This window comes from Anser cygnoides, chromosome 18, assembly GCF_040182565.1.
Source record: "Anser cygnoides isolate HZ-2024a breed goose chromosome 18, Taihu_goose_T2T_genome, whole genome shotgun sequence".
Taxonomy (NCBI): Eukaryota; Metazoa; Chordata; class Aves; order Anseriformes; family Anatidae; genus Anser; species Anser cygnoides.
The window spans coordinates 12,328,194-12,355,577 of NC_089890.1; the positions used below are offsets into that span (position 1 = coordinate 12,328,194).

The 27,384-nt window shown below is 44.3% G+C and overlaps 1 protein-coding gene and 1 long non-coding RNA gene across 10 annotated transcripts in view; one reads left to right on the plus strand and one right to left on the minus strand.

The window, feature by feature from the left end:
- SGSM2 (small G protein signaling modulator 2) overlaps positions 1–14,399 on the plus strand; it is a 51,240-nt gene extending 36,841 nt beyond the window's left edge. For 8 of the 9 annotated variants that reach the window (XM_048074048.2, XM_048074049.2, XM_048074053.2 and 5 more), the window contains 12 exons: positions 2,000–2,150; positions 2,714–2,778; positions 3,231–3,376; positions 3,825–3,953; positions 5,800–5,982; positions 7,086–7,490; positions 8,333–8,457; positions 8,882–8,964; positions 9,439–9,548; positions 10,131–10,227; positions 10,501–10,668; positions 11,480–14,399. In XM_048074048.2, coding sequence (XP_047930005.1) covers positions 2,000–2,150; positions 2,714–2,778; positions 3,231–3,376; positions 3,825–3,953; positions 5,800–5,982; positions 7,086–7,490; positions 8,333–8,457; positions 8,882–8,964; positions 9,439–9,548; positions 10,131–10,227; positions 10,501–10,668; positions 11,480–11,568 — 1,751 coding nt within the window. In that variant the 3' untranslated portion in view covers positions 11,569–14,399. The remainder of the gene's footprint in view (positions 1–1,999; positions 2,151–2,713; positions 2,779–3,230; positions 3,377–3,824; positions 3,954–5,799; positions 5,983–7,085; positions 7,491–8,332; positions 8,458–8,881; positions 8,965–9,438; positions 9,549–10,130; positions 10,228–10,500; positions 10,669–11,479) is intronic. The other variant, XM_066979508.1, reaches the window with a different exon arrangement.
- On the minus strand, positions 12,457–18,239 carry LOC106043799 (uncharacterized). Its single transcript, XR_010825668.1, has 3 exons — positions 17,886–18,239; positions 16,849–16,979; positions 12,457–12,547 (listed from the first exon to the last, which is right to left on the minus strand). It is a non-coding gene; the product is annotated as an uncharacterized lncRNA (long non-coding RNA).
- Between the last annotated feature and the right edge of the window lie 9,145 nt (positions 18,240–27,384).

Here is a 27,384-nt window from a genome sequence, read left to right on the forward strand (position 1 = left end):
CGTTTATTCAGAGAGATTCTCCTGGTAGGTTGCCCTCACACACATCCCAAGATAGTAACACCTAAAACTGATAAAGCCCAGCCCAAGTTAATGGAGATTTCTTAGAATGTATGGATGGGGAGAAACTCTGGTATACATCGTTGTGCTGTTTCAGAATGTCGCTCTGTGTCTTAACTAATCACTTCTGGATATGGGTGATAACAGAAAGGAAAGGAGGTCTAACGCTGACAAATGCACATGTTAAGAAGCTAATGCTGTGATCAAAAACATAAGAAACAAAATTTAGTCTTTAGTCAGGTGATGGTAGTTTTAAATTATGCTACTAGAATGGCTGTCAGGTAATTTTTTTATTTTACTTTTTTTAATCTTCGTATAATGGTATAGCTAGGATTAATGGTAATGGTATAGCTAGGGTTATGTCTGCTGTTTGAGTAGTGATTCTTGCTGAACTAGATTGGACTTGCTGTTGTCTGTCAAGCAACATCCCTTTTAAATAATGACAACACTGTTGTAGCAGGTTTGCTAGCCATTTGCTTTTACATTTTGCAACATGCTCAACTTTTGCATGTAGCTGAAGTTACAGATGATACTACAATTAAATAAAAGATGCTGTTCACTCTAATTCTTCACTAATTCAGGTACCTTTCATCTGAATATTTAGGTTCTGTGGGGTTCTTTCCTTCTTTCTCTAAAAACATATATATATATATATAATAACTGAAAAACCCACTTTTCTTGTCTGTAGAGGGGAGGCAAAAAATAATGATCTAAAAATGTTTGCCCAATGGTTTTTATTTGAACCAAATGAGAAGCTGCAATAAATACTGGGTCATTCAGCTCCTTCCTTGAAGAATTAAGGTGAAGAGCATTTTTTCATCACACTTTGTTTTGTGAAGTGAAATACACATGACTGCTTCCGCATGAGCCTGTGCTTTTTCTGTTAACAAATGTTTCTACTCCACTCCTTCCTCACCTATGCCCACTTTCTAATAGGCACTACTAAAATGCTTTATGCTACCTTGATTTAAAATGCATGAGATGGTTTGGAATTGCCCCTACCACCACCCAATAAATGTATGTTTTAAAAGCACGGCCCAGGGGACTGGATTTTGCTTACAAATGTTAATTCACTGGCATATAGTATTATGGCATTTGCCTTAATTTTAATCATGGGTGAGCTGAAAGGCCAGTTATTTATTACAAAAACAAAAAACCCACAAGCTCAAAGGCCAGCTGGAAAAGCTAAAGAGACGAAGCAAGCTTTTAAAGGCAACTGGTGATTTTTGGTGTCGCCTTAATGAAGCTGGTTAAAAAAAAAGCAGTTATATTTTGGTGAGCAAGGATAACTCTAGAAGCTGCACTGTACTGTTGGATCACATTTTCCTGCAGAGAATCCTACTTTACAAACATAATGTTGATGTTAGTAGGACTTGAACTATCCCATGCTAAATAATTTAGGAGCTAGTGTAAGTAGGGGGAAAGAAGCATCTTCTAAAAATGACTGAACCAATTTTTATTTCTTTTATGCTCAAACTTCCACTCTAGCTGGACTAGCAGTTACATGGCTGATTCCAGGAACTGCAAAATGAAATTCTAAGACCTGAATTAAAAAGAAGGTCAGCTTAGATTATCTCTTCTAGCTTTAAATAATATCATAACATTGCACAATAACCAGTTTTAGTTGTTTCTACAGCACCCTTTTCTCTGTTATCTTGAAATACGGGCTGGGATGTGCATGGGCGAGAAAGGGGGGGAAATGGTGAAGGGATTTCACTCAGGTGAATGTGCACAGCATGCTGCGGGTTTAGGTTATGGTGAGAGCAGTATTTCTGAGGTTAACTAAGACAGTGCTCTCCCCTTTTTGCAATCAAGGTTCAAAGCCTGCTGAGAAGTAAAGCATGAAGCCATCAGGATGCACAGAAGGAAGAAAGGGAAAGAAGAAAAAAATTTGATGGCCTGCTGTTTTTGTTTTTGTTTTTTTGTTTTTTATTTTCCCTAGACACGAGTGAAATGATAGAGATGCAAGGTTTTGGGGCAAACTTGCTTTCGTGGCAGCTGGAGCATTGTAGCCAAGGCTCCTCATGCGTCTCCTGTTCAACGGGCAGCTCTCCCTATGACATACCCAGCTGCTGCAACTGCATCCACGATAGGTAAGCAAGTTGTGCAGACAGCTTAGGTGGGAAAATTTGTGCCACAGTTGAAAGCAAGGGTATTTTATTGGTTGCAGCACCAGAGACAAATAATAGTAATTTTCAAATAGCTTCTAACATGAAAAGATGGAGTTTTATAGCAAGGCACTTAGTTTATTAAAACTAGCCTATTAAACTAATCTCAAGTCACATTTTGAAAGAAAACTTGCAGTTAATTTTTTTTGTTTGTTAGTTTAGTTTAGTGCAATTCAGGTCTGGAAGCATGTTATTTAACAAGTAATTAACAATTATAATGAAGGACAACAACTCATCTAATTTGACAAGGACTTTTACAATGCTCCTGAAGCAGTTGTAGCTAAATGCACCAGATTAATCTGTTTTGGGCCAAAATGCTGGTGGGAAAATGCTTTAAAAGTATAATTTCTGATTACTGTTGTCCCTTAGGTAAATAAATCTTGATGCAGAGAAAGAATTGCTATGTGTAGATCATAGGGATCAGCCTAAAGTTCATGATGATTTCTGTCCCTGTGACCTATCATGTTCCCGATAATATGTCTCCACAGAACTCCATTAAAGATGCTGTGTGAAAGCATGAAGAGGCAGATAGTTTCCAGAGCCTTTTATGGATGTAAGTGAAGCTTCTTAGATCCAGCCCTTGTGGTATCTGTATGCTTACCTAAAAAACATGTAACACTTGTTTTAGAAAGTAGTCTAAAACCAAATTTATCGTTGCAAGTCAGATCAGCTCAGTGCACTAGTGTGGTCGTGACCCAAGTATCACAGCTTCGTAATTCTATTATTTGTAGGTTTTAATACAGCTCTGGGAAAACTGATGCATAGTGAAGACAGAACGTAATTTTACACTGCAATGCAGTACTCTGCTTGGGTTTTACTTGTCTGTGTAAAATGGATTTAATCTTTGGCTCTGTTGCAGTTCCTCATTTTTGTATAGTACAAGTGTGAGGTTACTTTGTATAGGATTATTAGTGGCAAGTTTAAAATGTCACAACTTGATCTTGAAAAAGGCTGCTGATATTGTATAGGTTGCTCGTTTATGTTTATCTCCTTCCCCAATCACAGGGCTTGCCTACTGCCGCCATTTGTCAACAGTGCGAACACATCTGTCTGCCCTAGTGAACCATACAATTATCCCACCTGACAAGCCATCCAGTGCTGCAGGAGGTCTGACTAAAGAGGTTTGGAGCAAGTATCAGAAGGACAGAAAAGTAAGTAACAGAATACCTCTATGATCATTAAACTAACTCCTGTACGCTGCTGTGGTGAGCGTGGTATCCCTTAGAATTGTCCGCAGGAAGTATTAAAGCTTTCTGGTCTTACCAGGGTGACTTCTCTTTCTAGTGAAAGACAGTTGATCCTTATACTTCTTTATCTTTTGCTTCTTTGATGATGGCAAAGATGTCAATGAACATCAAAGCAACTGATCTCATGATGACTCTGATCTATTAAAAATTAGATTATTTTCATGGGAGACATGACAACTTTTATTTGATTGGATTTGAACTAGGGCACTAAAGGCATGCATCAAGTTGCAAAATCTGCTTAGTGCCTTGGGTGCATTTCACTGTCGTTGTACTTTGAATAAGTGTATATGAGCATGCCTGAGGAAAATAAAGGTGTATTACTTTCAATACCTCTTTCTCACAACTGCTGCAGAATTACAAGGAACTGGAGTTGCTAAGAAGAGTTTATTATGGTGGGGTACAGCATGAGATTCGAAAGGAAGTCTGGCCATTCTTGTTAGGTCACTACAAATTCGGCATGGCCAAAAAGGAAATGGACCAGGTAAGTACAACTTTCTGGGGATTTGAATTACACTTGCAGAGTAGGCTTTGTTTTTCAAATAGCAAGCGTTAGTCTTTATTACTTTATTAAGGAGAATATTATCCTGAGAGCTATTGAAAAACAGCTGAAAGACAACACAGTCACTGGTCACAGCCAACACGGGTTCACGAGGAGAAAATCCTGTTTAATTAGTTTAATTTCCTTTTATGAAAAGGTTACTCACCTAGTTGACCAAGGGAAGCCAGTAGATGTAATCTTTTGGGATTTCAGCAAAGGTTTGCTTTGTTTTTAAACTCATGCCACCAAAAGATACTGAATATGGGAGCTTCCTTGCGTAGATTGCATTTTGCTGCCTCTGTTCTCCACAGTTATATGACCCATGAGATTGATGATCCATGTGTAGGAATAGAAGGTATGCCTGGAACCAGAAAAAGAACTCAGATACTTAGTTCTTAGATCAGGAAATCTGGAGTTGCAACTCATGGATTCTAGCCCCCACTTCAAAGAGCACATGTATTTATACAGCTACAACATCAGAGATTTGGCAAGAAGAGAGGACTACTTGAGTCAATTCGTAAAATAAGGATTTCAGCAAATTCAGAAAAAAAAACATGTTGCACAGCATAAAGGAATTGATAAGCAGAATATAAGCTCCTATAGCCAGTTCTTTTCCCTGAGTTTGTACCATAGGAACACAAGGGTACTTGAAACCTTACCTGGAAATCCTATGAGCTAACTCAACATCATCAGTAAGTAACAGTAATAACTGACTCCTAAAAGAAATGTGCTGTTGGACTCTAAATAAAGCTTACCATTGAATCTAACAGTCTATTAAATGAAAAAGATGGGAACAGTCATAACATCAGCACGTATGGGAAACTTCTCCTGTCCTTAACTGAAGTCATCACGGGTAATTTATCATCATTGCCTTCTGGTGATATTTTTGCAGTCATCCATCAACATCTGGGGGACTTCGAAACATGGCTGTCCTCCAGCCTTCCACTAACTGTTGTATTTTGTGATTTATGACTCCGCAGCTATCTCAAGTGACAAATAGCCTGCAGCTCTTAGCATGAATGCTCTGGTAGCAACTCCAGCCAGGAGAGTCCAGAGCCTGGAGCCAACTCACAATTGTGGTTTCTCTTCAGCTCCTGACAAGTGACAGAGTAGTGAAATTACTACATGTCCCTTAACGGCTCGGGGTTCTGTGTCCATCTTTCAATGGAGGAAGCCAGAAATGGCAAAAATCTGTTTTATTACTATGGTAACCAGGGTGGTTGGATCTGGCCATGTGCAGTATACTAGGCTATGTGAGCTGGGATTTCTACTATTCAAGACTCTGTTCCAGCATCTAATTCTATATAGGCTGATGTCAATAAACCTGTGTCCTGGAATTCATTGCAAGAGCTGTGTTAGAGATGGAATAGAGAAGGAGTTGGGAAGGAAGTATAATGAAATTAAGATTAATCCAGCTATTGCTCCATCAGATTGCATCTGACAACTGTGTGAGGTTTCACAGTCAGTGACATCTGTGGTTCTTTCCTGAACAGCATCAAGGCACTGTTGATAGCATATACAGATATCTATATGAATCTTTTCTGGCATCTACAGTGATAGGTTATTCCCCGCAGTAAATACCTAATTGGCCCTTCCTGTGCAACATCTTACTGTTCCAGTCATTGCATTTTACAGTCATTTGTGCTCTAGCAAGAGGACTTCAGGAGCCTTCAGGCTTCTGATTTGATACATTACTTTTGCTTTAGTTCTTCCCTTCTGGTTTCCATTCATTTTTAATGCTGTCTTTCAAGGAGAACCAGCATTTTAATATCTATCCGTCTGTCTGCAGGTGGATGAAGACATTGCTCTCCGGTATCAGAAGGTCATGGCTGAGTGGAAGGCCTGTGAGGTCATTGTAAAGCAGCGAGAGAAAGAATCACATTCTGCCACATTGGCAAAGTTTTCGTCAGGTAGCAGCATTGACAGCCACGTCCAGCGACTGATACACAGGGACTCCACCATCAGCAATGATGTAAGTACTACCTTCCCTCTCACTCAACTGATGGAGGCAGCGCAGGAGGCTTAGCGCTGGCACGGGTACAGCACAAGGAAGCAGAGATTTAGGTTACCAGTAGACACAGCTCTATCAGTCTGGAGCTACTTAAATCCTGTATGGAAATTGAAGCTGTAGCCCTTCCACGATACAGCCAAGAGCCAGTCTATATTTTGGGTAGTCTACAGCTGTTCTGAGCAGGACCTACCTAAAGACTTTAAGGTTCACCTCATTCTCTCGGTAAGTGGAATAGGTTCCTAAGTCTATTTATAGGTCCTTCACTCAAATCCAGCATAGGAGCAAGAGATCACTACTATTAAAGCGTATTTTTGATTCCGTCCTGTCCCTGATTGAGAGGTTGTGTGTAATTTTATTTTGGGAGAGGGGATCTTTGTCAATCTAAGTTAAGATGCTAAGCAGTAGAAAGGCAGATTGAATTAACATCTTGGTAAATTGAATAACCAATAAAAGGGTTTCTTGATTATAGTCACAATTGGACAGGAGAGCTGGTGTTTGTGTTAGAAAAGTGTCTGTGTTTCTTACTTATGCAGACTTCAGTTAGCTAACTCAGGGCAGGTAAGAATACAACTTGCAGTAGTTCGAAGAAGTTTTTAGCAAGAGAAGAGGTAAAGTGGTTGCACTGTTAAAAGAATCTGAAGGCCAGTCTTGACTTTAAACAACAGTATCTGAACTGAATTGTCTGAAGCCAGAGGTAGGTTAGTCCCCTTCAAAGGTAACTTTAAAAGAGCAGGTGCTTTTAGAGTTGGTGTTGCAGGTAGGGAAGCTTCACTGCTTTCCAAAGTATTTCTAATTGATGATTGTGAAGGAGGAAGACATGATCATAGGAGACAGATATAAGATCATAAATTGGTATTATTTTTAGAGAGTTTCAATATAAAGACTGAGCAATTCTCAACTGTTTGCTTGCAGGGAAACTCCATTAATCAGTGATCTTGTTCACTGCAGCAACGTAGTTGTCTCTTGCGGTTGGAGGTTGGTTTGCTACATTAATGTTTCCTGCTTCTCTGTTCTCCCCTGCTTTATCTGAATCTTTTTTTTAACCCCTCCTTGCCCACCCCAAGGTCTTTATATCTGTAGATGAAGCGGATTCAGCAGAACGAGACTCAAAAGGTCAAGATGACCCTACTTTCACTGTGGTGTCTGTCGACACACCAGCAGCAGTAGCTGCCGTAGAGCAACAGTCTGTAGAGTTTGACTCCCCTGACTCTGGGCTGCCATCCTCACGGAACTACTCTGTGGCCTCAGGCATCCTGTCCAGTATTGATGATGGGCAGAGTGTCTCCTTTGAAGATGGGGCTGAAGAAGAAACTAGTACTGACTTGGAAAAGACTGATCCAGACGTACCACATGTGCAGAAAGCCAAGTCAGTTGTACTGCAGTCTCAGGATTCTGTATCAGAAGAGCAGCTGTGTTCCCAGGTGGATTATTTAATGGATGTTGCTTCTGTCTGTGCTGCATCCTACACAGTAGGTCACAACTTATTTATCATAATCTTTTTCTGGCAAAGACTTGTACTGGATTTCAGATAGGATTTAGTGAGAGACAATCCCAAACTAGAACTACAGGTGGTGGGAGGATAATTGAGGATCTTTGCATCCAAATCATTTCATTTGGATTTTGAGATAGATTATAAGACAGCAATAAAATTTTGAGTCTTTTTAGAGTGAAAATAACGTGGTAAAGATAAATGAAAATTGAATTTAGTAGCTAAAAATTTTAAGAGAGGATAGGACACCAATTGTAAGATTTCAGTGTCATTTAATTCAAGCTGAAATCCCCATTTAATCAAATTGAACCCAACCTAAATGAAGATCCAAGACTTCACCACGTCTATTAGTGTTGCTGTTAACAGATGGAGTTTTTGCTTCCATTTCTCAGTTGGAGTTGCTCATCTGGACATAACCCTTTGTAAAGAGGACAGGCTTGGAACATTTGTCAGAGAAACTGTGCACTGTTTACTTGGGATTTTTGACAGTAATTGAGTAGTTCAGTGCTCTTGTGAGTCCAAAGCATAATTTTACTATTTCTGTTTTGTTGATTCTTAGACTCAATCTGCACCTGGGAATGCTCTAATTCAGTCTGTACCCACTACTGACGGATATTCTCTTGTTAGTGCCACCTAAGGTAGTCATAAGGTTGGCATCAACTCTGAGCTGTGGAGAGAGGAAAAAAGATATGAGCTCTGTTTACAGCTACATGCTCCTTGCTGATAATATCTATCTAAACTAAATGTCTGCCTAAAAATGATTTAGCAGCCTGCCTCTCTTTTGACTGAACAGCAGATCTAGCTTAAGCTTTTCTCTTCTAGATAGAATTATTGGACACTGTTGCCTTAAATTTGCACAGAATTGATAAAGATGTCCAGAGATGTGATCGGAATTACTGGTATTTTACTGCTGATAATCTGGAGAAACTCCGTAATGTCATGTGCAGGTAATACAGCTTGTAAACTGAATCACTTCTCACATAACTGTCATAAACCATAAACTATAATAATATGAAAATAATACTTGTACAAAAAAACTCAATAATGATCTTAAAAGAAGGAATAGTAGTCCCTAGTATGGAAGGTTAGAAAGTACAGATATGATAGGTGGTCCACGTTTGGAATGTGGACTTGAGAGAGTCTCTTTTTACCTCAAGAAACAGACTCCATCGTTCACCTTGAACTGTTCTCTTAATGTACTATTAGCTTTGGTTTCCTCCACATGAGGATAATATATCTTTGCTGTAATGGGGTGCTATAAATGGCAATTAATAATTGTGAGGTGCCCAGATACAGTGTTGCAGGACATCTACTAGGTAGACAAGAGGATTATTTAATCCTATTATCTCTTGTGCTTTCTTCTTTGTGCAGTTATGTTTGGGAGCACCTAGAAGTTGGTTATGTTCAAGGCATGTGTGACCTCCTGGCTCCTTTGATGGTTATACTTGACAACGGTAGGAAGGGTTTTCTTTTGGAACATGTTGGTATCTTTAGGGAGTTCTCTATAAATGCTGTTTTAGAAGAACTTGTACGCATTAATCAAGGTTAGCTCACTAGGAAAAACAAGCTTGCAGCTCTTGATCCATATTTTCTCTAAATGTGGCTGTTGAAATGACCAGCATTAGTATCTCAGAGATTCCCTGTCTACTGACCAACTCCAGATTAAATTTTACTACATTTTCAAAGCAGCTGTGTTCCTGCAGTTGCTGATGCTGAAAACTCAACCTCAAGCTGTGTTGTTTTGAAACATAATTAAAATGGTCCAGAGTCAGGTACTGTCTTTTGTTTCACCTTAATACTGATGATGGGGATAGGGAACAGCAAAGGGGAAAACCCTCTTTTTTTTTTTCTTTGCCCTGCTGTACGTTACTTTGGTTCAAGGACATCAGAAGACTTGGAACACTAAGTGTTCTGCATTATACCTGCAGATCAGCTGGCTTACAGCTGCTTCAGCCACTTGATGAAGAGGATGAGCCAGAACTTCCCCAATGGAGGTGCTATGGACACACACTTTGCCAACATGCGGTCCCTAATCCAAGTGAGTCTTCTTGAATCCTATTTGAAAGAAGATGAAATTGTTTCAGAGGCTCAGGACTAGCTTGAAGGGCAAGGACTCCAGTGTCTGGGTTTCCTAGCCATCTGGTACTTCAGAGCTGTGGAGGATATTTATGCAGCCCCAGAATGATTTCCTGCTTTTTAGGGAACAATATTTGCTGTCACAATAGACTATGCGTTAGGGCAGGTCAGCTCATATTAACTTGACAAAACAAATTCCCAAAACTTCTGCCTTCAGTACACCAGCTACCCCATGTAATGTCTCGCATTTATGGCTCAGTCCAGCTTCAACTGAAGTCAGGGAGAAATCACATTAAAATCTCGTCACGTCATAGCTGCACAGACAGTAAGCCTTCACCCTGTCAGTCTGTCAGGGCACCCACACCATCAGCATTTTGCAAATGCATAACCAAAGGGCGGATCTGTGCTAAGCAGCTGCTCAGAATAACCATAGGGTCAGCTGATAAAGAGTAGCAAAGAAGTTGTCTTCACCAGCCTCTAACACCTTTGATTTTGGCTACTTTCAGACAAGATAATGTTTAACATCTTATGCTTTGCATTTTAGATTCTAGACTCAGAGCTTTTTGAATTGATGCACCAGAACGGAGATTACACTCACTTTTACTTCTGCTATCGCTGGTTCCTGCTCGACTTTAAAAGAGGTAATAATGTTCTATGCCTATAGTTAGAGTTGTGCAAAACTGAATAGATCTGTTTTGATATAAATGTCTGGATGATGAGCAGCAGCTAGGCTCACTAGAGTTCTCAGAGATTAACTACCATTGGTATGATGTTGGCTGGAGAAGGGGAGAGGGAAAGGGAGGATTCATCAAATTCTATTCTTTTCTGCATAAGGCCTGCAAGACATTAGTTAGAGGGGCTAAAAAGGTCAATTTGAATAATCAGATGCTCTTGTAATGTTTATTCCCATTCAGAATTGTTGTACGAGGATGTATTTACAGTGTGGGAAGTTATTTGGGCAGCAAAGCACATCTCTTCAGAACATTTTGTCCTTTTCATTGCCTTAGCACTTGTGGAAGTTTATCGAGAGATTATCCGTGATAACAACATGGACTTCACTGATATCATCAAGTTTTTTAACGGTAAGGGACATTTTTAAGAGAGTCATTTTGATAAGAAGGAAGTATCCAGAGTTTGCTGCTTCTCCCTTATTCTGACAAACCACCTGCAGTTGTGCAGCGTTGTTGCTGACATGAAAAGCCCCATTTCAGTTTAAGCTGCAAATCTCTTACCCCTTCAGTCACGTTGCTTTTCATGTAAGTGAAGAGCCCAGATTTTCAAATACTTCCTGAAGATCTTACTTGGCACACAAACAGCAGCATTCCTGCTTCCCTCAAAAACAAACAAACAAAAACACACTAAAGATTCTGGTCTGTCAAGATGTCAAGAGCTACTTTACTCTAGCTATCTTACTTTACTACAGACCTCTCTATGTGGAACTGTTTAGCCACATTGCTCCAGGTACGTGAAGCCCTTCTTAACTGTATTATCACTTGCATCCCAGTCAATCCAGCAATGGTCCCTCCCTGGAGGGACATCTTTTGATCAAGTTGGGTTCTGGTTCTGCAGCTTTACATATTTTAGAGTCCAGAAGGGTTGTTCACAGACATGTGGGTGCAGACCTCCCATTCCTGTTCTGTCATAAGGCACTGGGGTTTTCTGGAGCAAGAGAACTGACACCTGAAGGATTAGATCTTCATGCAAGGACCTATAGCACTAAGGGATTTGTTCGTTTATTCTATTGTTAATTCTACAAACCTAAAGCCCAGCAATACCTCTGGATTGCTGCTCGTGTTACACTAACTAATCAATGCTAATGTTATAGTACTATCAATGCTGGGGCACAAAAGTTCCTGTCGCTGACAGTTAAGAATGTTTGTCTGTGTCTTTTAGAAATGGCAGAGCATCATAATGCCCAGGAAATACTGAGGATAGCGAGAGACCTTGTCTACAAAGTGCAGACATTGATTGAAAATAAGTGATAATGAACAGACTGTCATTGTGGGCCTTGTTGTGAGCTATTGGATGGAGCATTTCTTGCACTGTAACTTCAAAATGGTGTTTTAATTGCATCTTCCATGTAATGTAATAAATATCTAACAGATTTGTAATACTTTTAAAAATTGAACTTTTCCTTCACCAGATAAGGTTTGTGTTTGATAGTCCTTGTTACACTCAACTTTGTATTTCAAGATGGAATCTTTTTTCATTCTTGTATTTCCCTCTCTCTAGAAGACTGTCTACCTACATATTTGAGATACTAAAAAGGGGGGGGTGACATACTGGAACACTTATATTTTGACTTACTGCACCCTTAATAGCACATTTTGTGCTCTGACAGAGCTTTTCAAGGAGGTAAGCCCCGATCCAGTACTCAAGTGTCGCAAGCATTGAACTGGGTCCTTGGAAGAGCACATATATGGACACAGTTTGTGGACTATGCCTTGAAAGTGGAAGAGAATGCATATGCAGCTCCGGTTACTAAAACATTTGAATTTATATTCACCAGAGTATTTAGCAGCAAGTAAAATAAATAAGGTTACCAACTGGGAGAACAGCCTCATAGTAAATAACATAATTAAGATGAGCAGTGAAGATCTGGCAGCATGGGCTAGAAACGTGGGTTAGCCGTTGCTGACAGCTCATGCTGTTGAGTCTTCATGGCCTACAGATGCCACAAACATGCCCTCGCTTTACTTTGCAAACTTACTCTGCAAGTATTCCCAAATGACAAATCTGCCCAATATAGTTCAGGTTAACACAAGCTGAGCATACAGAAACAGGTTCCTTGCTCATGTTAGCAAGTCCCACACTCTGCATCTGTGTGGAATCCCATGAAGTTCAGTCCTACTTACGGAGCAGACACCATAGAGCCTCACCTCCTCCGGTTTAGTCACTGCTCACTACTAGCCTCCTCCTCCCTGCTCTGCAAAGCTTTCTGGGAGGACTTTCCTTGGGATCCTGCAAACACAAACCAGGCACGCATTAAGTCAAGCAGGTGTCAGTACTTGCTAGATTAAGCAGTTCAAATTGTTGCACAGGCTCCATTTTGCTGCAGCACTGTGCTGGTTTGTCGAGCCATCCATGCACCCCATGGCAGTTCTGTGCCACTTCTTTCTTGTGCTTGGCTGCATGCTTTAAGTAGCAGCATAGGCTTTAATCCATGCTCTATAGAGATCGAAGGTGACTTAGAGTTAGCTGGGGCTCTGCCGTGGAGCTTTAAACAACTCTATTGCCATCTTAGCACTTCATCACACTAAATAACATTTATCATGTATACTCTTAGCTACTTTCCCAGGGTAGGTGTTGTTTCTAAGTAAAAGTGTATCTCTGTATTAGCACAAGAGATGAAGGGAGGGAGCAGTTTTGTTGCAAATAAAGTTAACTGTAGATTTCATAGATACATGTGACCTGTGCTCCTAGAAATCCTAGTGATTTAGCTTAAGCACTTTAACTATTCCACCCTTGGCTATTAGAACCTCAGTGATTTAGAAGAAGAAAAAAAAGAGAGAGAAAAGAATCTGATTTTTTTTTTTAACCATTCAGAGCACGCAGGGTTACACAGCTTTGTTTCCGTTGAGCCTCACAGAGAAAAGTTATCAACTCTGCTTTTAAGAAGTTTATATTGATTAGATCAGCTCACATGAGCTTCTAAAATCAGATTGTTAGCAAAATGGGTGTAGGAAATCAAATTACTCTGAAGATTTAAATCCTGAGAGGTGACTCTGCTCTTGTTATTGCACAAACAGTGAGCAGTTTCCTCTTGCTTTTTGCACTACATTTGTACTGCCTTTGGGGCTCATGAGCTGAGCATTACTTGCACATGCAAGAGGGATTTGGTTCTAGAACAATTATCTGTGCTTAGATCTCTTTCTATGATTGCAGGAAAATAAAAATTATAAATCGTAGTCCAAATGGACAAAAAGCGCTTTTTCAGCTCAAAGACCAAGCCCTTAAACTGGTCTCTGAAAATTTGATGGGAAGGTAAAGAAAAACAAACAGCCCAATCCATCCCTCTGTCCGTCGTCACGCAGCCTGCGTCACTTCGGCCCTGCTCCGAGACCGGGGCGTAAGGCCCCTGGTGTAGGCACACGCGCCTTCGCTGCTGTTGTGGGACCAAGCCTGTTGTTCGCCACACTCACAAGCATCATGGTCGCAAACCAAGTGACAACAGATGAGCCTACATAATTGTGGAAAAGGTGCTGTGGAGGAGGAGGTTTCGAAGGAAACCCCCCTTTCTACACAGAACAGTGCTAAAATAATAGCAGTGGGAGTTACAGAAGGAAGAAAGTTGCGATAAGCTTTACTCCCCACCCGCCACGTGCTCCCACAGTTAGGGTGTGCTCAGGGTTAGAAGCCAAGGAGTTGTACTGCAGGCACGCTCACAGCCTGAACTCGTCATTACTTATAGCTGTGCATCAAACTGTTTTGTAGGCCAGTGCATGGCTGCTGAAAGGTCTCCAAAGCGCTTCAGTTTGTGTGTTTGTCTGTTCACTTGAAAAAGTGAAATAGTATTTAAAAAAAAAAAAGATGAGCGAAAAAGCCCTCCAATTCACAGAGCCTGAGAAAGTGATGTAAAAAAATAAAAAAACTGCACTATTTTTCTTTGTTGGGAATGTACTATACCACTCTACTCTGTTTAAAAAAAATCCTCCGCAAACTTCGTTGTACTTGTTAAAATGTTCTGTCTAATTGTATTTTATGAATATTGTGTATTAACTTATTTATTTTTGTCAAGAGCAGACTATTCTCTTTATTGCTCAATTATTTATGTTTAAATGTAACATATGAATAAATACTGATTGTCAAGGCATTCTGTGGAGCAATTTGGAAATAATTTCTCTCCCTCCAAGGTAATTTCAGAGACAGAACACAGAGCCCTAAGGACTGGGCTGTCTGGGAAGAGAGCTTGATATGTAATTAACGTTTCAATGATGAGCGTGCATGGGTTTTGTACTAAGCAGTAGTTTTAAAGTAAATAGGTCATCACCAAATAGACTGCTGATGTCCCTTAGATGACTTTAAGCAGAGATTTAAATTATATACATGCATGCCTAAGAACACCTATCGTCACATGCTGAACCTGCTGGCAGTTCAGCTTCAGAGGAGGAGTGGGAACAGAAGTAGGCCTATGACAAGTGTTAAAAAATAAAGTTTCATCCTACATTTTTAGGCCTGATCGTGCTGCAGCTAACATTAAAATCTAGCAGAACTGCTGGGCTTCCAGGATAGATCCTCCTCCAGCACTCCCAGTTTGTCCTCCAAACCTATAAAAAATCCTCCTGCTGCTCCTCTTCTAGAGCAGTGACTCTCCCTCTTCCAGAACTTGCTATCTTACTTGCCTTTTTTTGTGTTTTTTTTTTGTTTTGTTTTGTTTTGGTTTTTTTTTTGCCATTGTTAGCTTTTGCAGAGATGGCTTTTCCAAGTTTTTAGGTAAGCCTCATTTGTGTTTCTGCAGGAGAGCTCTGCCCAGAGGTGGTTCCTGAGGGGCAGTGGAGCATTTCCCTAGTCTACTGGCTGTAAAAACACCCAAGTATAATGGCTCTCTGTACTGGAGAGCATGCAGCCATCCCTCAGCCGCTACTCGTGACTGTTAGAGCTCTTAATCATGTATTGATCCCTATAAAAGAGGATAAGCTCTTTACGAAGTGTATCTGGTGCCACTCTGTCCTTTGCCTTCATCTTGTAACATGATGGGAGCTTGGATTGGGATGGGAGACGTGTGTAGCACAGCTACAACTACACATTTGCTTTCTCTTCTACGGGACCTTCTTTCTTATAACCAACACCCCCCCATCCCTCAGCATTCTTCTTTTAGCAAGCTCTAAGAAACTTTTAAACAAGATATTCTACCTTAGACAGCTGTCCCCCAAAGCTGCAGAGTCCCTGCAGCAACAGGAATTTATTTCAGCAAGATGCAGCGTCCCAGTGAAGTTTCATCACCCCAAAATTCTCACCTCTACCCAGTGCCAGCAGAAAAAATAAACCAAAAGAAATCTCCCCTGCTTCCTGCCCCCTTTTCTGCAACCCAGAACAGCTCTAACAGCGTGCTTGGTTAGGTTTCACGTGTTTTCTCCAGTCTACCACCAATTTTGCCAAACACAACAACTTTGGCACTCAGAGTTTATTAGTGCCACATCTTACAGCAGTCTATTTATTATTCCAAGGACTGACTGCCTTCTGTCTTCAGAAGCTCTACCTCACCTAGAAATGCTTTACAGTTTCATAAAGAAAATACAACAACAATAATAAAAACTCAGCCCCCCAAACCATGCTGACAGCACTGGTTTGGATTTGTTTTTTGGAAGGTACCACCCCACCCCTCCCTAGCTGTTACACGCACTGCCAGAAGCCTTGCTGAGCAGTGAGCGGTGCCTTCTGCTTCGCTGCTGCCACCGGGCACTGCTCAGGGGCAGAGGGAAGGCAGCAAAGCTGGCGGCTGCTTGGAGATGTGCTCAGCCCAGGGAAGTCCAGGTGCCTTCGCTTCCAACCTCCCCAGACCCCCACCTGCCTGATCCAGACATCCCCTAGTTGGGATGTTTATGAGGGATCTCCCCCGTGCCTCCTAAATAGCTCAGGAAGAGGAGTCTGAGCAAGTTGGCACTGTGGGGTGTTCAAAGGCTTCATCACTGTTTATGCTCCATAAAACTTTCCAGCTCTGACTTTGTCCCTTTCAATGCCCATGTGCTTTTCACTCCCGTCAGGCACGGACCTGATACTGCTCGTAACAACAGCCTGGCACATCAGCCTGCCCAGGCAAATCAGCAGAAACAAGCAAAACAAAAAATAAAGCTGTAAGTCTCAAGCAATAGCCAAGCACTTCTAATAGTTAACATTCTGCCTCCACAACAACTTCTTTTCAAAAATCCTGGCAGTAAGAAAGCAGGCTATGAAACAAGCAGTGATAAAAGAGCTGAGTGCTTTGCCTTGCCTAGCAGGTCGGTACTGAAGTAGGAGACTGTGTAGGCAAGCACACTGCGTGTACAGTCAAGAAGACAGTGTAGGCATAGCATAATTACACGGAAAAATGAAAGCCCAGACAAACACTTTCCACTACACCTTAGCAATCCTGTTTTCAATATAACAGAGTCTTAAGTTTGCTTTATTTTTAAGCCTCTGGTTTACTTTTTTTTTTTTTGATGCATGCTTGGACATAACTTTTGCTACAGCTCAGTGACACTTTTAATGACTTACTAAACCTGCACCATGCCCACTGTTTTTTTGCCCCACCAAGACACAGGTTCCACCACCTTGCAACTTACCAGTTGTGTTGTACAGTCGCACTGAAATGCGCTTCCTGTGTCTCAGCCTGAAACATGCACCGCCGCCACCCCAATCCATTCATCCACGTTTGCTGAGCTTACTGACCATCCCGTAGTACTCTTGCAAACCTCTGATGGGGAGTGGAGAATCCAAACTAACTCTTAGGAAATGGGGAAAGCAGAAGATTTCCTTCACAGGTGCTGCTCCTCAAGTGTCCCGGCAATTCAACCCACCAGTTTGCACACAGCGATCCCACCCTGCCTGGTGCCTGCCCAGGTGTAGCTGAGGCAGCATCAGAGGCACAGCTGGGCAATCACTGGCACTAGCACGAGTCTGAGTCCCACGGCATTTGCCCTTTCAGCCTAAAAAGCCATTGTTTCCCTTTTCAGAATATTTTATGAATCCACTGCAAAGTCTAACTAGACAACTGATTACAAACACTGAGACGAAACGAACAGTATCTTGCACATCAAGAGTGTGGACAAAAGAGAGGACAAGTCATTTGCATACCAATGAGAGCAAATTACTGGACTACCTTGACTATGTAACTAATTAACCAAACCCAATCTGCTGGGGCTGACAGGGCAGACTGAAAAATAGCGTAACGACGTTTCAGCAAAAGGCCTTCGTTAGCAGTTTGGAAATCAAGTTGGGCATAACCGAGGGTGCTTCCGAGGCCGGCAGGCAGGAGCGGGGATACCTACAGCCCGTTAAAAACGCCAAGGGCAGCGCTGCAGTGAGCTCACTGCACAACGAGCCCGAGCCTCAGCGTTAACCTGGCCACCGGGAGGAGCAAGACACCTCCAGATGCCTTCCCGGTACAAGCGGGGAGGCTTGGATGTACTCACCGGCACCCGGCGGCTGCACAACCCCCCCGGGCCCCGCTCGCCACCGGCTCCGGCGCTCTCTGGCTGGTCGGGGCCAAGCCCCACTCCTGGGGTGCTCACGAGTTTCTCCCCGACCTGGCACAGCCCTGCTCTTTCTGCCATGCCAGCTTGCTTAGCTGCGTGGGAAGGAAAGGCAAGGAAAAAGGCACCTGGTCTGACGCTCCTCTGCTGTCCTCCTCCACTTCAGGCTCACTCCCTGATGTCCAGAACGAAACACTTCTCGCTGGTGGCTCCTGCATGCCTGGGGAGAGCCAAATACACAGCTGCAACAGGATGCGCAGGCTGAGTTCGTTTTGGCAGCCCTGTTCCACCTGAGAGGTGTGACCAGACCTCCCCCAGCCCCGAGCTTGCACAAAGACCCAGCACCACCACACTGTGAAGGTTTTTGGCTCAGCTACAGCTGTGAGCCCTGGCCCAGCCGATTTTCAAGCAGAGGGTTACACAGGGATGAGCTGGGGCATGACAGCACCGGGGCTGACAGCAAGGGTGCCCAGGGCACTCACTCTGCCTGTGCTTTTCCTAAATTCCTGCAGCTCCCTCCAGCTTACCTGGCTCTGACTCCACACACCAGAGGCAGGGAAACCAGGAGGATTTTCTGAAAACCTGAGACATCCAACTTTGCGATCTGTAGGACAGAGCATTCAAATCAGAGTTAGGTGAACCAGATTTATCCAGGCTGTATTTCCAGCTCCTCATCTTACCGGCACGGACACTGCAGATCCCTCTCCTCGCACCCACCTCGCAGGAAGGACGCCCCGACGTCCCGCTGCAGGGGGGCACACCCCGGCTGGGGGCTCCTCACCTGGCACACGCGGTCACGGTGCCACGCTGGGGAGCATCGGAGACGCGGGGCCTGGCTGGGCACTCCCAGCGCCCCGAAGCATCCCCCAGACAGGAACAGCGCTGGCATGAGTCTGGCGGTTTCTGAGTCCTCCTGGCTGATCGGAGAGAAGGTGCGGTTATGGGCCCCAGCCTGTGCATGACACCCTCCTCGGAACCACAGGCTGTGAGAGCAGCAGCTGTACAGCATGGAGACTGTTTTATTACATCTTATAACAGCCAACTAAAATTAATTAAACTGCTATTTAACAGCGTTAACAATGCCAAAACATGTTAGAGTGACTGTCCCTGACATTCCTGACCAGAAGTGGTCTCAGCTTCTGACAATAATGAGCAGACTGCCTCGGGGCAAAGCTTACATGCTTGGGAGCAGAGCTGGACCCCCCCCATAGCGTCAAAACTATGGGGCTCTGCCCAGGAACGACCCCAAATCCCACACAGGTTAGGAACAGCCTGCAGGTCAGGAGGTGCCTCGGGTCTCCCACCATAGTACTGCTGCTCCTATAGACACAGGTATCAATTTCAGGGCGCCACAATCCTGTGCCTAAACGAAGATGACTAACAATAGCCAGGAATGGTGGATGTGAACCAGAAAAAGAGCCTGCTTGGCTCCTCAGCACCCAGCCTCGGCGCTGGCTGAGGGACGGCACACTGCAAAGCTCTCACAGTGCTGCCAGCACCAACGGCCAGCTCCCCCCATTCGCACTTTTGACAGGTAACACATTTCGATCTTCTCTAAAGGATGCCAGTGAATTAAAGGTGCTTTGCTGATGGATGGGCGAGTAATATCCATTTTCCAAGTTTTGATAAATTCTGGGCTCTGGAAGGAGGGCTTGCTTCCTCTTGAGCATGGCACAGGCGCATCCGGGAGCACACAGGAGCAGCTCCGGGCTCAGCCTAGGGAGCGCTCGCAGACCTGCTGCTCAACAACGCCTACTTGGAGGGAAAGCTACAGCCATGCACAGAGAGAAAACACGGCCCTAATAATTGGAAAATGACAAAGTGAAATATCTGCATGCAAAACACGAGGATGAAAATGCAGAATCCTGTTTCAGATTTCAGTGCATGTTTATTTCAGTTTTATATTTATTTCAGGCAAGTGCTTATTACATGGATATTATTCATGTTGGATACCTAAATTCTGGAGCATGAAGAGCCAGTATAATACAGCTGAATAGTAAAAATACAATATGTACAAAATTAGTTGTTTTTTTTCACGTAGCAGATGTATCCAAACACATAAAAATCTTTACAGTCTAGGTTTTTCAATATTTAATATCTCAATAAATTGATAACACAGTGACAAGTCCTCACTGTAAACAAAGACTGCATTTGCCCAGTGTGATTGTTTGCCAATTTGTGGCTTTCCTGTGATGTGCAGTGGGAGGCAAATAGATTTCCAGGGCTTTGAATCAGTGGCAAGCATTGGATGCAGTTTTGCACTTACTATCAGGATCTTCACTGAAACATCCCTAATGCAGAGAGCTCAGCAGTGACACAGGTAACAACCCTTAGCCACAAGGCTGGTTGCATGCTATGCCAGCAGTGGGGGGACCTCGGTTAGAAGCGCTGGCAGCAGGGACGGGAGGGTTCTGTTCACTTCACAAAACACCTCGGTGAGTGCTTAAATCAAGCAAATTCATATCGGTGGATTCAATTGACTTATTCAATTCTTACTCTGTGAAGAAACACTCTTTTGGATCAGATCCTTAAGGCGTATCTGTAAGGCATTCGTTCAGGCTTCGCTACCTGCAACCCGTGCAGCCTGCCTCATGACGGCACCGGCAGCTCGCGCCGGGCGGGTGGTGCTCTCCGGCTTCTCACCGCGCAGCACTGCCGAGCACCCATGGTTTGGGGCCTTCCAGAGCACAAACAGACACACACACGGGCGGGGGTGCCGGCAGCCAGGGGGCACGATCCCCATGCAGACACAGGGAAGGGAGTTCGGGTGCTTCCCTGGAAGCAGGTGGCCCCGCTGCGGCGGGCAGCGGCGTGCTCTGCCTCCTGCCAGAAATGCTTCTTCAAACTCAAATTCATTTTCTCAGCATAAAGAAAGGGGTCAAATTAAGGGGCCTCATTCTGTTTTACAGAAGAATCATGCAATACCTCTGAGGGACCAAAATGGCATCCCACGGGAGGCATAAATACCAATTCCAATTACAGTTCAACACCTCCACCCTGCACCGGCAGCGCAGAGCAGCTGTGCTAGTAAATAAGAACAGGTCCTTAGTATTTGCTGCACACAAACCCCTACACAGCTCCCACGGAGGTGGATCGCTGGCCCTGCAACACTGCCTGCAAACACCCAAACACAGCATTTGCTGAAGCTGCAGTTCTCTGATGCTGCATTTATGCTAATATTTTGATAATTCAAGTTTTGAATTATTATTTTTCAGCTCTACAAATCAGGAAGAGAAGGATGCCGTGAAACTACACAATGTATTTTCCTTAACTCTAAACATCTGGTCCTAGCAACTGATGTTTGACTAAAGGAGAAAAAAAATCTAAAAATAGTGTTATAATCAGTTCTCAGAATGATAACAAAGGATGGAAAATAGGTCAGAAACATTAGAGTTTTTTTTTCTGCTAATGCCAATTTTTCAGAATTAAAATAAAATTTAAATGAACAGCTGCTCAATCACACAAGAAAAATGGGATGCAAAGCCCTGGGAGCCTCACCCGCGAGGCGATCAGCAGCCACACACCTCTGCGCCACTCCCGAGAGATTTAAGGCATTCGGGTCGCAGCCCAGCAAAGCACAGGTGTAACTGAGCTAAAGCAAGTGCCTGTAACTCCACGGGACCAAGCAAGCGTCTTGCGCAGGTCAGCAGAAGTTGGGTGATTTATCTGGGCTTTAAATCTGATCCCAAGCCCCCGAGGAGACAGGAAAGCCCCCGAGGAGACAGGAAAGCCCCCGTTCCTGCAGGACGGGGAGGATCTGGCAGCTCAGGCTGCCCGCACACGCACCAGGACGTTTACCTTCACCCAGGAGACATTTCAATACACATCACAGAAAGCAAGGGGGGGCCAAACAAGCATCAAATGCGTCTTCACACCAGGCAAATTACGTCTTCTTCCCACGCCCTCCCTCCCTCTGTCCCTCCCTCCCTCCCAAAATCACACAAGTGAGGTCTTCAAATACCCCTTGTCCCCACCCAACCAGAAACAATTTTCACACCTTTTTTTTTTTAAATGCAAAAAATCCACTCAAGATGCAAATCAGTCCAAAAGAGACACAGGCTACATACAAAAATCGGAGACACAATAGAGTCTTGAAGTTCTATACGTATATAAACAGGCGTGCATACAGACAACCACACCAATACTGACAAAAGCAGCAAGTCTCACCTCCATCTAAACCACTCAAAGGCATTTTATGTTTTTTGTTTGTTTCTTTTGTTCTTTTGTTACAGAAGGCCACTTTTAATTAAAAGAAAAGAAAAAGAGACCAGTAGGCCAACACCAGAGCACCGTAGCCTGTGGCGGCCCTGGGCCCGCCGCCTTTCCAGCACGGTAGCGAGCCAAAACCCAGCTGCTGGTGGGGCCGTCCCGACCCGGGCACTCGACTCTGAAGAAGCCAAAGGCTCTGCAGGAGGCCCACCGCCCCCGCCACACTCCCCGGCAGGCAGACAAAGCAAAGCACAATTAATTCACCTTTCCCTGCTCTGTTTGGGCCCAGTCCCACCTCCGCAGGAGGCAGCTGGATGCCTGCGTGGCTGGGAGCGATGCAGGACCGGATCCTGGGTCCCTGCAGCGGTTTTGACCGATCGCCCCCTCCTCCTTGTCCACCCGGCAGCGGCCCCGCACCAGCCCGGCCAAGACGAACACAAACCCAGCCCTGCCCGGGGCACACGGTGGTCTGAGGGGCCGCGTCCCCAGCGGGACGTGTGGCTCGCCGGCGACTGGGGCGTGACAGACCCGCCGTGCTCCCGCTGCCCTGATGAGCTCCCCCCAGCACCAGGGCTCCCCCACAGGGATTTAATACCTGAACTTTGCTTCCTCGGGCACCCAGTGTCCGACTGGGCCCAAACGCGCAGGAAGAGGGCTCGGCGGGAGCTGCCCCGCGGCCCCCACTGCGCTGACAGGGCCCGGCTGAGGCGGGAGCACAGCCGCCCCTCCTCCGGCCCCGCCGTGCTCCCCTCAGCGTCGCCCCGCAGGGCACAGCGCTCCTGAGCACAAACCACAACGCGTGCGATGCCTTCTCTGGGTCATCTTCATAAAAGCATGCCATTATTAGTACCAATTATCTTTTGTTTTCAATACTGTGAAATGTACAAGAAATGTTTTTGGTCAAAACTAGCTTCCAAAGCCACCCAACCCACCCAGCAGTGGGGCTGGCAGGAGCAGCGCTGCTCCGCATTGCTCTTTCCCTCCTGCGCTCTTTGCAAATCGAACACCAGCAGAAAAATGGTCTTGTTCAACAGGAAGGCCAAAGCCAACGATCTGGTTTAGCCTCCAATAAAAATGGTCTATCTTTGTTTTACAGAACGATGCAGTTTGCACGCCAGCTGCAACTCTGGAAACTTGACCGCCCACACAGTACCATGCTCGTGCTCTGGCCTGAAGGGACACGGGACGTGGCCCAGAGAGCAGCGGGTCCCTGCAGCCCGGCCCGGTGTCTTGAAGTCTCTTCTCAGCCCTCCCTGAGATCAGCACGGGTTTGGCCCCAGGAAGTTCAGAGCTGAGACTTCAGGACGCAGCCGGGGGGGGGGAGGCTCTGCAGGAGCCATGGGGCCCCGCGAGTCACTGCCTCCATGGCAGCGCTGACAGAACCGCGGCAGACACCGCACTGAATAGCTTGAGCGTTTCTGTGGCCAAGACAAGCCCTCTGTCTCTGCTAGAATAATCCTGAATAGGGCATTAAAACGTAGCTAGTGAACTAGGAGTTTAAAGATTCCTGGTGTTTGCTTGATATCATGAAAAAATGGTTGTAATTACTTTCTGTAAATCTGTCTGCCTTTTTTAACTCTCCCCCTTCCCTCAACTTCCCTGCTGTTTTGCTTTAATCTTTTTTAAAAATCCTGAGCAACCTGAGGGTGACCAAAAGGGACAGCCACCGCTCCAGCCAGGGCCCCAGCAAATGCTTCACCAGTGAGAGGCCACCACTGCCACCAGCACTGGTCACGTTACCACACCGAGAATTTTAGAAACAGGGCAGTTTCACCAGTCTCACAACTCCTTTCACAATTCTACTGCAGGAGAGCAAAGTGCCACCTGCCATCAACCATGCACGCCAACACACACATGCACGAGGATGCCCACCCCTCCGTGTCTCAGACACGACTCAAGCAACTGCAGGCAATGGTGGAAAATCAGGTCGTTCATCTTCCTAAATTAAACTACAGGGGTTCTAGCTGGTTCTTACTGGAGAGGTCAGGAACGCCTTCCTGTATCTAAAGTGTCTGCTGTAAGAACTCTTTCCAGAATAATTCTGAAGTAACCGTCTGGTTTTATTCCCCTTTGTCTGCATTCACTTGGCAGGTGAAAGCCAGAAATCAGACTGAACCAAAGACCTGGAGGTGCCTGACCTGCGGACTGCTCTTGGCCACCCACTCCAGCTCAGTGCAGGGGCTCCCCGGGAGCTCCTCAGCGCAGGCACAGCTCTCCCACTGGGACCACACCATCTGCTCCCCAGCCAGGGCAAGCTATGGAAGCAAAAGAGTATTTTTATGTGCAACTGCAGCTGTCCCACAGTTTTCGCTCGCACAGGCCTGTTGGTGTGCATTTCAAATGAACATGGCTGTGCTGACTGAAGGTTTAAGCACAGATCAAGCTTCTGAGCACATTTTTGCTAGCAGTGGCGTTAGATGAACCATGGCGAGCGCACAGGCTGCAGGGTCAGGAAACAGCGCTGCAGGTGACTGGCCAAAGCCTGCCAAAGTGCTGGAAACATTTCCACCAACTTACAGGCTGAGTCAGGCTTGAAAAGGACAGAAAAGTCTTCTCAAAACTACTACATTGAGAACTCATTTTCTTTTTTTCTTTTTTTTTTTTCCTGTGGTATGGTTACCAGTAACTAATATTATTCAACAACAGAAAAGATTTCTTGTAAACTTCATATTTATTGATTTTTTTGGGACAAATTAGATCTTCTGAATCCCAAAGTGTACATATATATATATTTATATATAGCTTTCTCCATAGGGAAAACACATATATCAAAGGAGGAGAGACATTTCTAAAGTGCCCCTTGTTATACAGTACTGAACATGATTTCTAAGAGCATTAGCATAAATCTGAAGTTTCTGAGCAGGAATGACAGCTGTGAGGAAAGAAGGGCTGTGGTTTGTTCTTTTCCCCACAGAACAGAAAGAAGTTTGCTGACTGTAAAACACAAACAAACAAAAACAAAGAAATGTTTCTGGTAGCTGTGGAGAAGGCAAACGCGAGCAGGGATGACCAGTGACATCTGGACAAGCTCACGGGCTGGCTGGGTGGAAGGACAAGCCTTTCTTCAGGTGGAGTTTAACACTGAGGAAAGGTTCAGACTTTAACTAGTCACAGAAAGCCAAGGGAGAGAGGAAAAGTGGTAAAAGCAGGACTTACGTGTGAGCAGGGCTAGTGACACTGATACCTTCAAACCATAAGGGAGTAAAAGATGAAGAGGTCAGTGGGATCACATGTCCGTAAGGTAAAGGCCATTAATCCACCAGAAAGCTCTTCTGTCTGTATCAAATAAAATGGGAACCCTTCTCTCAATCTCCTACATATTTTACTGTGGAAACACTGACAGGGTACTCTGCACAATTTAGGAGTAACTGTGTGTCTGTGTCACTGCTAGTGACCCAGTACCAGCTCTCCTGGGATAAGAAGCCAATGGAATTAAGGTGGGAGCTAAGTTTTCAATGCAGAAAGCAGGCCGTCATTCAAAACTGCATGTAAAAAGTGCAGGACAAATGTGTAAATATTGCTGCTGTACCTCCCTGTCAACACCTCCAAAAGGGGAACGATGTCCTGGGGAGGAGGGGGCTCACTCTCGGTGCCCATTTGCTGTTGCGCTCGCAGCAGCCATGCACTGCTAAGCTCCGCTTCCCAAGCAGGGATTTTTCTTCTTCAATAAGCTCAGCCATTGTTGGCCAGAAATTAGACTTTCTGCCTTGATTTTGTTATTTTGCATGGCTCCATGATTTGGAACAGGAAAGAAGAATGACAGAGAGCTGCTTCCTCCTCCTCCTAACACAGCTGCAGAAGACAAAGCCATGCAGTTCTGCCTAGGAAGGGAGATGACCCTGCTGCAAATACTCCTTTTTCAAGTGTCTCTGATGAAGAATAACTGTCCTGGTTTCAAACACCCATCTCCAGAAATACCACCTAAAGGCTCCCACTGGCACACAAAACACAGCTCTCTTGGCCAAGCACCTGAATGTACAAGGGAGACAATAAAGCTCTGGTGACTCCCTTTTCCCCATAGCATTAATGGCAGACTAAATGTGAGAATGAACAACCTATTTAAATGTGGTTCAAGGATAAGGAATCCTTAAAGATTTGTCCATTCTGCTGTAGAAACTGTGCTAGCAACATGAGCAAAAGCTTCCTGGACTTGAGGATGCAAGGAAAGAAAAAAACAAACAAAACCAGTACTAACTACTGAGCAACCCACAGCTTAATAAATACAGATTTAATGCAATTTTCAGCCATGACTGCTCAGAAGGCACAATCACACTTGATTTATGTTTGCAGTAATTTCTGCCACCTCCAGCACAGTTTCAACTATAGTATGGACAGTCTAGAACTGGCAAGCTTTTTTTAATTTACCCCTGCCACTGTTAACAGCAGCCCACAACCAAGCTAAAGTCCTGCTGGACTGACAGGCATTTTGGACAGACTACAGATCAAGTTCTCCTGTGGAAGATCTTAACTCAAAACTAGATTTAGCTGGCTAGCACAGTGAAGGTGGTCTCATGACTGCTCAACCCCATCTTACCTCCTCCTCTGAATGGGTGTCATTTCCGAAGTGTAACCGGTTGGATGCTAGGAGGGACCATCCTCTCATCCTGTCTCACGGAGAACGTCCCCTGGCTACTACAGGAATTTTACCTGCATTAAGGACTGCAGAGTTTTTGTTTTTAGGAAGAGAGGAAGATGGAAAATAGAACGTTAATAGTAATACTACATGCAAAATGGTGCGAGGAACAGAAAGATCATGAACAGCAGCAATACAGACAGAACAGTGCAAGAAGCAGAATATTCAGTCAGCAATAAAACACATCCAAAGCAACCTCCCAGGCAGCCTGGCAGGGACCAGCACTCAGTATCCCTCACTCTCATTGGGAGTTTGCCGTTAACTGCAACGAGATCTGACCTCACTACCAGAAAAGATGGAACAAGATGGTTACTTAGGATGTGGGGTTTCTTTGGTGCACGTCTCACTGTAGTCTGTAAGACTCACTGTCAGGATATGCATACTGAGCTTGTGGACTATACTGTTATCCTACACAAGACTATTTTTTTCCCCAAAAGAAAAAAAGATGTCAAAATTGCTTGCACTTTGGAAGATATCACATGCACATTTATCCCTTCTCTAATCCATTAACTTCCACACTAAAGTGTGGTCAGTTCAGGAACAAACTAACAAAGAAAAGTAACCCATGCAGCAAATCAGTTCAATTTCTGTTGGTCTTCTTGTCCCAAGTTCCATTCTATCAGGCCAGATGAACACATTGCAAGTTGCTAGCACAAAGTGTCTGCCACTGTAAAAAAAAAAAAAAAAAAAAAAAAAAAGAAACCTGGGGCTTGGGACTGGCACAAGGAATCCTGAAACTGGGAGGGCCAAGCAGGAGTTCTGCAAAACCAATTATTGCATTAGCA